The sequence below is a fragment of the Erythrolamprus reginae genome, chromosome 8 (assembly GCF_031021105.1).
Source record: "Erythrolamprus reginae isolate rEryReg1 chromosome 8, rEryReg1.hap1, whole genome shotgun sequence".
In the NCBI taxonomy this organism is placed as follows: Eukaryota; Metazoa; Chordata; class Lepidosauria; order Squamata; family Dipsadidae; genus Erythrolamprus; species Erythrolamprus reginae.
The window spans coordinates 13,349,285-13,360,895 of record NC_091957.1 but is presented as its reverse complement, the minus strand read 5'-3'; the positions used below and the strand labels follow the sequence as shown (position 1 = coordinate 13,360,895).

The 11,611-nt window shown below is 48.3% G+C and overlaps 1 protein-coding gene across 1 annotated transcript; it reads left to right on the top strand.

Moving 5' to 3' along the window:
* Positions 1-6: 6 nt before the first annotated feature.
* Positions 7-10,430, top strand: PMPCA (peptidase, mitochondrial processing subunit alpha). The gene is made up of 13 exons (XM_070758768.1): positions 7-210; positions 314-516; positions 644-723; positions 2,001-2,083; positions 2,567-2,661; positions 2,842-2,942; positions 4,248-4,511; positions 5,689-5,781; positions 5,867-5,985; positions 8,093-8,183; positions 8,398-8,460; positions 8,547-8,691; positions 9,552-10,430. Exons 1-13 carry the CDS (start codon positions 164-166, stop codon positions 9,719-9,721), a joined length of 1,554 nt encoding a protein of 517 aa, XP_070614869.1. The 5' UTR covers positions 7-163; the 3' UTR covers positions 9,722-10,430.
* Positions 10,431-11,611: the final 1,181 nt, after the last annotated feature.

Below are 11,611 nucleotides of genomic sequence, written 5' to 3'. Positions count from 1 at the left end.
GCATGCCCCGGGGTTAAACTGCGGCTGCCGGATACTTCCGTCGCTGAATCAGGAAAGTTCTTCCGTCGCCGGGCCCATTCCGGAAGTGGAGGGGGCGGGACTCTCCCGCCAATCGGCCGGCGCCGTCATCCAAGCGACCAATCCTTCTCCTTTGACGAGAGAGATGGCGGCCAGCGCGGTGCGGAGGAGCCTTTTGGGCCCTGCGCGGAGGTGAGGCCTCGGCCTCGATTTTCGTGTCCGCCGGCTGAGGGGGGGGGGGTGTCTTCTCTGGGGTGGGCCTCCCCGTCTTCAGCCTCCTCTTCTTCCCCTTCAGGCTGGGGCTCGCCGGGTCGCGGCGTTTCAGCAGCGGAGGAGGCTACCCAGGCACCCCACTGACGGCCCCTCTGCCGGGGCTGCCCAAGCCCGCCTTCGCTGGCCTCGACGGGCCGGAGGGCTTCGAGACGGAGGTCAGCGTCTTGGAGGGCGGGCTGCGTGTGGCCTCCCAGAAGAGGTTCGGGCAGTTCTGCACGCTGGGCGGTAAGCGGGCGCTGGGAGGAGGAGGGCGGCGGCGTGGGGTGGAGTGAAGGGGGCCGCGGCTGACCCTCCCGCTTCTCCTTCTCTCTCCCCCCCCCCCCCTCTCGCCTCTTTCCTGGCCTTGGACCAGTCCTGATCAACTCCGGGTCGAGATACGAAGCCAAGTACACCGGCGGGATCTCGCACTTCCTGGAGAAGTTGGCCTTTTCGGTAAGCGGCCTTTCCCGAAATTGTTGGGGTTGAGGAAGCCAAAAGGTCGGGCTTAGGACAAGCCCTTTGTGGGGGGGGGCGTTAATGGAGACCCCCTTCCCAGGTGGGGGCCCCTTTCTGTGCCTTCCTCCTGTCTGGCCTTGGCCTGAATATAGGATAGCAATAGAGGGATTGGGAATAGAACAGAACGACAGACCAGAATAAATAGAAATAAATAAATAGAAAAAAATAAATAGAAGGGATATTGGAGGTCTTCTAGCCCACCCCCCTGCTCAAGCAGGACACCCTATACTATTTCAATCAATCAATCAGAATAGAGCTTGAAGGGACCTTGGAAGTCTTCTAGTCCAGCCCCCTGCTCAAGCAGGAGAACTCAGGCCATTTCAGACAAGTGACTGTCCAGTCTCTTCCTAAAAACCTTCAGTGATAGAGCACCCATGATTTCTGGTGGCAAGCTGTCCCACTGGTTAATTGTCCTTGTTAGGAAGTTCTTCCTTAGTTCTGAGTTGCTTCTCTCCTTGTTTAGTTTCCACCCATTGCTTCTTGTTCTGCCCTCAGGTGCTTTGGAGAATTGGTTGACTCCTTCTTTGTGGCAATTCCTGAGATATTGGAAGACTGCTACCATGCCTCCCCTGGTCCTTCTTTTCATTAGAATAGAATAGAACAGAATTCTTTATTGGCCAAGTATGATTGGGCACACAAGGAATTTGTCTTGGTGCAGATGCTCTCACTGTACATAAAAGAAAAAAATACATTTGTCAAGAATCATGTGGTACAAGACTTGATGATTGTCATAGGGGTCAAATAAGCAATGAAGAAACAATCAATATTAATAAAAATCTTAGGATAGAAGCAAATTAAACTAGACATACCCAATTCCAGCAACCATTCTTTACATGTTTTAGCCTCCAGTCCTCTAATAATCTCTTTCCACATCTCCCGAGTCTCCACATCTTCTTTATATTGTAGCAACCAGAACTGGGTGCAGCATTCCAAGTGTGGTCTTACTAAGCTTTATAAAGCGGTACTAATACTTCATTCTGTGCCTCTTTATGCAACCCAGGGTTGTATTTGCTTTTTTGGCTGCTGCTGCACATGGATGCAATACATCTCCAAAATTAGCCAGGAAATCTCTAGTATTACATCCCAGGGAAATTGGTTATTGCATGTAACCACTTAATTGCATATAGTTTAATTGATTTTTATTTTGCTGTCTTGGCCCAATTCTCTCTAACAAAACAAACTCTTTTTCTTTGTTTTCCTCCCTTTCTCTTTAGTCTACGGCTCAATTTAGCAGCAAGGATGAAATCCTCCTCATGTTGGAGAAGCACGGAGGCATTTGTGATTGCCAGGTGTCAAGGTCTGTTTCCTGTTGGGCGTCCTTTGGCCAGGCAATGCTTTGAGAAATCCCAGATATGCGTTGTGGCTTTTGACTGAAAACCTATTATGCATTGCCTGCTTCTTTCCTATCTCTCATTTTATTATGAGGCCCCCTCCATCCTTCCCTGGGAGATTCCGTCCTTTGAGTTTGGTTTGAGTGGTGGGGTGGGCCATTTTTTCCACCCAACAGTTTTAAGGTTCTTTGTTGCAGGGCCTTAAACATGCCTTCACACTCTAAGTCAGGGGTCCCCAAATTTGGCATATGACATGTTATGATATGCTATGTGCTTTGCTATGCTATATGCTATTCTTTTCTCTGGATTCTCCAGCCACCATAGCTCGCAGGAGAATTCTGGGAGTTGAAGTCCACAAGTCTTAAAGTTGCCAAGCTTGGGGACCCCTGCCCTAGGTGAAGACCCTGCCATCCCTGTAGATTACAAAATCAGTTTTGCTCTTCTTTCAGAGATACCACAATGTATGCTGTTTCTGCAGACAGCAGGGGCCTTGATGCTATGGTCAGTCTGTTGGCTGATGTGGTTCTCCAACCCAGACTGTCAGGTAATCTAGTAAATTAAAATAAAATAGTTTTAAAAAGTAGATTGCCGAGCAAGAGCATCACAGAGTCTTCTGCGCGTGAAGAGAATTGGGAGCAATTTCCCTCCCCTTCCAGGGGGTTTGGGCCATTGTCCCTTGGGAGGTGGCTGGACCCGGATCCAAAAAGTTGGCTTTTCTTTGCAGATGAGGAAATCGAGATGACCCGTATGGCAGTCCGCTTTGAGCTGCAGGACCTGAACATGAGGCCTGATCCAGAGCCGTTGCTGACCGAGATGATCCATGCAGTAAGGCCCCCATGAAGCCCATGAGCCCTTCAGTGACCTCCTCCTCCTCAGTGACCTTCAGTGACCTCCTCCTCCTGGCTTGGGGAAAGGACGCTGTTATCAGCATGCCAAGAAAGGCAACCCCTAAGTAATTTGAGGGGCCCGTGTTGGCTTCCTCACACTTGAAAATTCCCTTTCAGCAGCGGATTCAGCAGGACCTGAAATAATTTTCCAAAGAAAGACAAGATTGTCTTTTTTATGATAAGCAATGGGGCTAATGCATAGTGTTCCTGCCTGCAACCTGGGAAGTGAAAGGAACTGTCCGCTCCAGTGGTATACAGCTTTGGGGAATGCAAAGTCAAACTGGGGCATTGTGTGAGTGTGGGTGCACACACACACCCCTCCCAAGAGCTGCATCTTTCCTTCCAACTGACAGGTGTGACCCTGTGCTTTGGAGGGGTGTGGGACTCCTCTGCTGCATGTCGGATTTTGGTCCAAAGTGATTCACAAAGGGAACTGCTTGCAGAGAAAGATTCCTTCAAAGAACTGGGAAGCAAGATCTCCTCAGTAACTCAGGCCATGGATCAGGGGGACTTGGCTTCAAGTCCAGGTTTATCACACAACTCCATGAAAGTGGAATCCATTGCATCCTGCTCAGAAGAGCCTTTAGGAGAGGGTGTTGCTTCCTCAGAGGTGGGGCTCCCTTATGCCCACCAGAACTGTATTATTTATTTATTTATTTATTGGATTTGTATGCCGTCCCTCTCCGTAGACTCGGGGCGGCTAACAACAATGATAAAAACAGCATGTAACAATCCAATACTAAAACAACTAAAAACCCTTATTATAAAACCAAACACATACACAAAGGAATATCTCAACTCCCCCGTGCCTGGCGGTATAAGTGAGTCTTGAGTAGTTTACGAAAGGCTGGGAGGGTGGGGGCAGTTCTAATCTCCGGGGGGAGTTGGTTCCAGAGGGCCGGGGCCGCCACAGAGAAGGCTCTTCCCCTGGAGCCCGCCAAACGACATTGTTTAGTTGACGGGACCCAGAGAAGGCCAACTCTGTGGGACCTTATCGGTCGCTGGGATTCGTGCGGTAGCAGGCGGTTCCGGAGGTAATCTGGTCCAATGCCATGTAGGGCTTTAAAGGTCATGACCTTTATCAACTTTTTATCAACAGAGTCAAGCAGCAAGGGCTCTTCCTGTGTCAGGTTGACATGGGCAGCCATAATCCTAAAGAAAGGAAGGGAGGTCTCTCATGTTTTGTCATCGACTTGGGTTTGGGGTTTTGTTTAATTATTATGTTTATCCTGATCTCCCGCAGGCAGCGTTCAGGGAAAACACCGTGGGACTGAACCGGTTCTGTCCCACAGACAACATTGAGAAAGTCGACAGGATGGTCCTCCACTCGTACCTGAGGAATTACTACACCCCCGACAGGATGGTATTGGCTGGCGTGGGGATTGAACACCAGCAGCTTGTGGACTGTGCTCGCAAATACTTCCTGGGAGCCGTTCCAGCGTGGGGAAGTGCGGAAGCCAAGGATGTGGACAAGTCAGTAGCCCAGTACACGGGAGGGATCCTGAAGGTGAGGAAGGGAAGGCAGCCTCTGCTTTTCTTTTTTTTCTTTTTTTAAAATAAAATTTATTTTTTCAAATACAGTGATCCCTCGAGTTTCGCGATCTCGATCTTCGCGAAACGCTATATCGCGATTTTAAAAAAAATATTAATTTTTTAAAAAACCACTTCCGGGTTTGGCTTCGGGAGTCAGCTGGGAAGCGGCGCGGCTGTTTTAAAAGGTCGCAGCCGGCCTGGGGGGCTTCCCAGCACCCCCCCGAACCCCCAACCTGGGTCTTCCCGGCCGCCCACGCAAAGGGGAAACCCCGGCTCCTCGCTGATGCCCGCCGCTCGCCCGCCCGCCAGCAAGAGGGGGAAGACCCAGGGAAGGTTCCTTCGGCCGCCCAGCAGCTGATCTGCTCGGTAGCGCAGCAGCAGCGAGGAGCCGAATCCGGGTTTCCCCTTTGCGTGGGCGGCGGGGAACGCAAACTCCACCATCTACGCATGCGCGGCCATAGAAAATAGGGCGCGCATGCGCAGATGGTGTTTTTACTTCCGCAACCCTACATCGCGAAAAATCGATTATCACGAGCGGTCTTGGAACGGAACCCTCGCGATAATAGAGGGATCACTGTATAACAAAAAAGACATAAACAAAACATATACATACAACATTTGGGAAACGAAAGCTTCCCCACTTTTTTTTTAATGTTCGATCAGAGAATTTTCCTTCTTTCACATATTATTAATGCTTTTATTTGACATGTTGCTTTGCTTGAATTTTAATTATTCGACATGTTGCCTTGCTTGAATTTTAATTATTTATTCGCATAGTCCAATAATTTTTTAATTGCTATATTTTCTTCTGGTGTTTTATCTATTTTCCACTGTTGGGCATATGATATCCTAGCAGCTGTTAACATGTGTATAACTAAGTATCTTACCTCTATTTTCATTTTTTTATTAAAAATACCCAATAAATATAATTCTGGGTTTTTTTCAAATTCTTCTTTTATTATTTCTTTTAGCCAGTCTGTTATTTTATTCCAATTTTTTTTTGCTTGTACACATGTCCACCATTGATGATAGAACGTGCCTCTTTCCTTTTTGCACTTCCAACATAATGGGGAGGTTTTGGGGAACAAAAACCCATCCCTGTTCTGGTGCCAATAGCCAAATTCCTAGGGAATCTGCCCCTCTTTCTGCAGCTGGAGAAGGACATGTCGGACGTGAGTTTAGGGCCGACCCCCATCCCAGAGTTGGCCCACATCATGATTGGATTGGAAAGCTGCTCGTTTCTGGTAAGTATCCCCTCCCCTTCTGGGTGTGGTGGGCCCTTCTGCTTGGACGCCCGAGTGACCCTCTGGTTTGGCTTCCCTGGTCCAGGAGGAAGACTTCATTCCCTTTGCCGTCTTAAACATGATGATGGGGGGCGGGGGCTCTTTCTCTGCTGGAGGCCCCGGAAAAGGCATGTTTACACGGCTGTACCTCAACGTCCTCAACCGGTACGTCCCCGGGCTTCTCGGAAGGAAGGGCAGGAGAGCTTTTCTTAAGGAGTGTGCATTGAATTATCCCTTGAATTATCAAGGACAGGCACAGAGAAAACGTGCGATTGCAGCAGATATCTAGGAGATACGATTAATTATCCAGTCATTCAAACAGATACGTTAAAGTGCAATTAGTTTTTTACTTTTACAAATAGCACAGTCAAGTTAAACAGGCCAGGTCATACACATTCAAATCAGTCAATCTCTCTCAATACAATAATCTTACCCAGCCTGTCTTTATCTTACATATCAGACATACATTACAAATACAATGTTCCCTCAATTTTCGCGGATTTGAACTTTGCGCAAAGTCTATACCACGGTTTTACAAATATATTAATTAAAAAATACTTTGCGGTTTTCCCCCCCTATACCACGGTTTTTCCTGCCCGATGACGTCATATGTCATCGCCAAACTTTCATCCGCCTTTAATAATTTTTTAAAAAAAATAAACTTTAATCAATAAACGTGGTGAGTAATAATCTAAATGGTTGCTAAGGGAATGGGAAATTGCAATTTAGGGGTTTAAAGTGTTAAGGGAAGGCTTGTGACACTGTTCATAGGCAAAAATAGTGTATTTACTTCTGCATCTCTACTTCACGGAAATTCAATTTTCGCGGGTGGTCTCGGAACACATCCCCCACAAAAATCGAGGGAACACTGTACATCCAACTATAATAGAATAACACAGAGCTCACTATATTAGGCCAAGTGTCAATAACGAATGAATCAGCAGAGAGAGAATTGTGAATCAATATGCTGGCTCTGTTAAAAAGTGCTATTGCTAACATGTTGTAAGCCGCCCTGAGTCTAAGGAGAAGGGCGGCATTAAAAAAAAATCGAATAAATAAATAACTGATCTCTATCGCCCTCTTATGCTAACTTGCAACACTACAGCCAGTTGGAACTCAGTACAGTAATACATTTAAAGCTATATACCTTAATACATACAAACATACATAGTTGGCTTGTTTATATATTGCCAACCCATCTGTTTGGACAGAGTCCTAACAGCTTTACTGCTAAGGGCCAGGAGCAGAGAGCAGTTTGGAGGGGGCGGTGGGGGTAAGGGCCCTGTCAGGTTGCTGCGTGAGACCTTTGGTTTGTGGGGGAGTGTCCAGAGAGAGAAAGGAGTAAAAATGTTTAGCCACTTTACCCATTCTGCTGAAGCGTAATTTGCCGTAATTTTATCTTTGGGGGAGGGGGTTGCTTGTTAACACAGCAGTGATAGAGCTCCAGGCCATAAATTTTGGTTTTACAAGAGCAGCAGTGGTTAGAATGCACAACTGCAGGCTGTTTCTGCTGCCTGATGGCTGCCTGCAGTTTGCCAGTTCAAATCTCACCAAGCTCAAGGTTGACTCAGCCTTCCATCCTTCCCAGGTCAATAAAATGAGGATCTGGATTGTTGGGGGCCAGAGACTGACTCTGTAAACTGCTTAGAGAAGGCTGTAAATCACAATGAAGTGGTATATAAGTCTTATTGCTATTGCCACAAACAGACAACTAACTAAATGTAAATCAAGTAAACCACTTTGGCTCATTACAGTGTTTGAACCAGGCCTATAGTTTGATACAAGTAGACCTAATGAAGAGACAGGCACCATGTAGGCCTAAAACTACTTTTATTCCAGTGTTTATAGCGGTAGAATCTTGCAAGTCTCAATGTGCTTCCCACCCTCCCTTTCTCTCTCTCTCTCTCTCTGTCTTTTTCTTTCTTTCTTGCATTAGTACTTAGAGTCTTAGACTATAGTGCTTCCTAGTGCTTTCACAGCCCTAAGCATAGAATCAGCCTCTTGCCCCAAACAATCTGGGTCCTCATTTAACCCACCTCAAAAGGACGGGAAGGCTGAGTCAACCTGGAGCCGGTGCTGAGATTTGAACTGCTGAACTACAGCTAGCAGTCAGCTGAAGGAGGCTGCAGGGCTGCACTCTAACCACTGCACCACCGGGGCTTTCCTGAGGAGGACCCCTAGTTGCAAGAGGCTCTTAGGGAATCCTACAAGGCTGATATTCACCCGTCCCCTTCTCTGCTGCTCTATCTCTCTCTACATATCTATCTCCCAGGCACCACTGGATGTACAACGCCACCTCCTATCACCACAGCTACGAGGACACCGGCCTCCTGTGCATTCACGCCAGCGCAGATCCCAGACAGGTGAGCTGGTGCTCAGAATGGATTCCTCACCTGCCAGGCGTGTCCCCTCTCAGCAATTTGGAGGCTGGGCTGCATCTACCTGGCGAGGGGGGGGGACCTCCTTCCCTGCCCTCACCTCAACAGCCACCCCCCAAAGCTCCACCTTTCAGGAAGGGGGAGGCCTTGGGCGGAATCGGTTCTCACACCGGGCTCCTCCGGGTCTTCTCGGTTGCAGGTCCGTGAAATGGTGGAGATTATTACCCGGGAGTTTGTTTTAATGGCTGGAACCCTGGGAGAGGTAAGAGGTGGGGGGCAAGAGGGTAGATATGGGGGATTTGGGCCTGGAGGAGTCTGGAGCAACTCCATTGCCTCTCCATTGTCTAGGTTGAGCTGGAGCGGGCCAAGACCCAGTTGCGCTCCATGCTGATGATGAACCTGGAGTCCCGGCCGGTCATTTTTGAGGATGTCGGCCGACAAGTCTTGGCCACAGGAGGGAGGAAGCTGCCCCAGGAGCTCTGTGTCCTGATAAGTAAGTGACAGGCTAGGCTTCCTGAGTTGCAGGTCGATGGAGCCTCTCCTCTTGAGGAATTTGGGGAGGGGGCCATGGTTTCTGAGTCGGCTGCCGAAGTGAGGCTTGCTTTCCCCTCTGCTGCCCAAAGCCCCCTTGTGGAATGTCCCCGGCCTCCCCAGCCAGAGGTGGCTCCCCCCCCTTGGGCTTTCTCTCGCTTTGCTCCTCTCAGTGATGTAGTGGCTAAAGTGCAGCACTGCAGGCTACCTCTGCTGACTGCCGGCTGACTGCAACTCACCAGGCTCAAGGTTGACTCAGTCTTCAGGAGTGGCTAAGATGAGGACCTAGACCAGTGGTGTGCAGCCTGGGAGTCAGGACCAGGCACCCAAGGGTCACCTAAGACCACATGGGAAAAGACAAATTTCCCATGCTGTTAGTCACTAAAATCTGTTCTGGCACCTTGGAACATATTTTTACAATCCAACCTATCAGGTGTTGACTGTAGGGGTGTCTCTCTGACCTTCCTGCCAATCAGCTTAAAGTTCTGTTAGGAGAATTGGCGCTAGGCATATGGTCGGAGGTCGCAGCATTAGAAAGGTTGAGAGCCACTGACCTAGGTGGTTGGGGGAAAAGAGGGTGGCTCTGTAAAACCCTGTGAAGCGGTATAGAAGTCTGAGGGCTCTCGGCCAGCGCTTGGGCCTCTGGGCCCATTCTGTGACTTGGGCCAGACTTGGGCCAGGCTGCCCCGAGTCTGCGGAGAGGGGCGGCATACAGATCTAATAAATAATAATAATAATAATAATAAAACCTTGTGGGGGAAGCTGGTGCTACAGGCAGCCGCACAAACTGATCCCGGTGGCTTTTGTTTCCCTTTTGCACAGGCAAAGTGAATGCCAGTGACATCAAACGGGTGGCCACGCAGATGCTACGGAAGAAGCCGGCCGTCGCTGCCCTGGGGGACTTGCGGGAGCTGCCCAGCTACGATCACATCCAGGGTGCCCTTGCCAGCAAGGATGGGCGGCTTCCCAGGATGTACCGGCTGTTCCGTTAAAGTGGCGGCTGCCCACTGGGACATTTGGTTGAGACGAGCCAAGCGGCTTCTCATCTACCAGGGAGGCTTGGTGCGGCCACCGGCCACCAGAGGAGAGTGGTTGGCAGAGCCACATATCTGTTCAAATTCTGTTCACCTTCAAGATAGCTTATTTTGTGAGACTCAAAACTTAAATAAGAAGATGGAGGCCGGACAGTTGAAGCAAGCGGCTCCCGCAAACCAGATTGCTGTTTTGTTATTCCAGATTCCTGTTCTTGTCGTCTTGAATTAAGGGACAATTAAATCTTGAGCCCAAGGCCTGGTGCAATCCACGGGGAAGGATACAGATAAAAGAGTTCATGAGGGTGCTACCCTGTGGAATATCAAAAACTCCAAAATTAAGGTTAAACTATGGCAAATCAGAGTGCAATTGTATTTTGAATTGGTAGCAACAGAACTGAAGTTCAAGATTGATAGATTTTTTTCAGAGTGTGTTGCATCTTTAGTTGTGAGACAGTTTTTTTCTCTTACTCTGGACCCACGATGAAAATTTTTCTCCTACAGTTAGTCCTTGACTGAGGACCACAATTTGAACCAGAATTTCTGTTGTAAGTTATCATAAGTTGAGACATCGTGGGACAGGAATGGGACAACTCACCATGGTCAACTCTGCAGGAAAATTGTAACAGTTCTATTTAATTATTTAAAATAAATGCAAATTTTACATTTTTGCCATCCACATTTTCTTTTGCCCCTCCTTGTGCATCTTTAATGATTCTACCCCATCATTTCTCTGACATTAGTGAGTTGTCATGCAGCAAGCCATGGTGAGTTAGCCAGGGCAAATTGCCACAGACTTGACAGATCTGACTTCACAACCATTTTTATAGCGATAGTAACTCAAGTCCCCACTGTTGTGTGAATCCACCTTAACCAGTTACTTTTGTCAAAAAGTGGTAAAAGTCACAAATCACATTTGTGACTGGGATGCTGCAACTGGTTGCAAATAAGAGCCAGTCGCCAAATACCCAATTTGCGGTGATGTGACTGCAGGCTGAGTGAAGGTCATTAGTTCAAATTGAGGTTATAACTGACATTTTGGAGGCTCTCATTAATTTGAGCCATCTGAAGTTGAAAAGTACCTAGAATGCTCCAGAATCGCATGCAACATGAAGTTATTGGCCCAGTTCATTGTACATTTAAATGTTTTCCCCCCTCCAGCCTGGTGAAATGTTCAATGCGACAAGGAATTTCTGCTGAGGGAACCGGTCTAATTGCAGAGGCAGAAGACTGAAAACAGCCTGAAGCACCAGTTAAATCAGTGATTTTCAACCTTTTTTGAGCCGCGGCACATTTTTTACATTTACAAAATCCTGGGGCACATTGAGCGGCGGGGGGGGGGGGGGCGCGGCTAAAAAAAGTTTGGACAAAAAATTCTCTCTTCCTCCCCTTCGCTCTATTTCTTTCTCCTTCCCTCTTTCTCTCCCTTCCTTCCTCTTTCTTTCTCTATCCATCCCTTTCTCTTCCTTCCTTCCTCTCTTTTTTGCTCTCTTTCTCTCCCTCCCTACGTCCCTCTGTCTTTCTCTCTCCCTCCTTCCCTCCCTCTCTCTCTCTTGCTTTCTTTCTCTAGTTCTTTTTCTCTTTCTCTTGCTTTCTCTCTTTCTTGCTTTCTTTCTCTCTGAGCTTCGCGGCACACCTGACCATATCTCGCGGCACACTAGTGTGCCACGGCACACTGGTTGAAAAACACTGAGTTAAATGAATACCCAGTTCTCTTCCTGTTCCTCTTCCCTTGAGGGGGATTCTTTGCCAGCCTCCTTGTCCACTCCAGCAGGATGGCCGATGGCTCACCCCATGAGGGGAGCAAAGGAGGTGCTGGGTTGGAACTTTGGGTTCATTTACTATACTTGG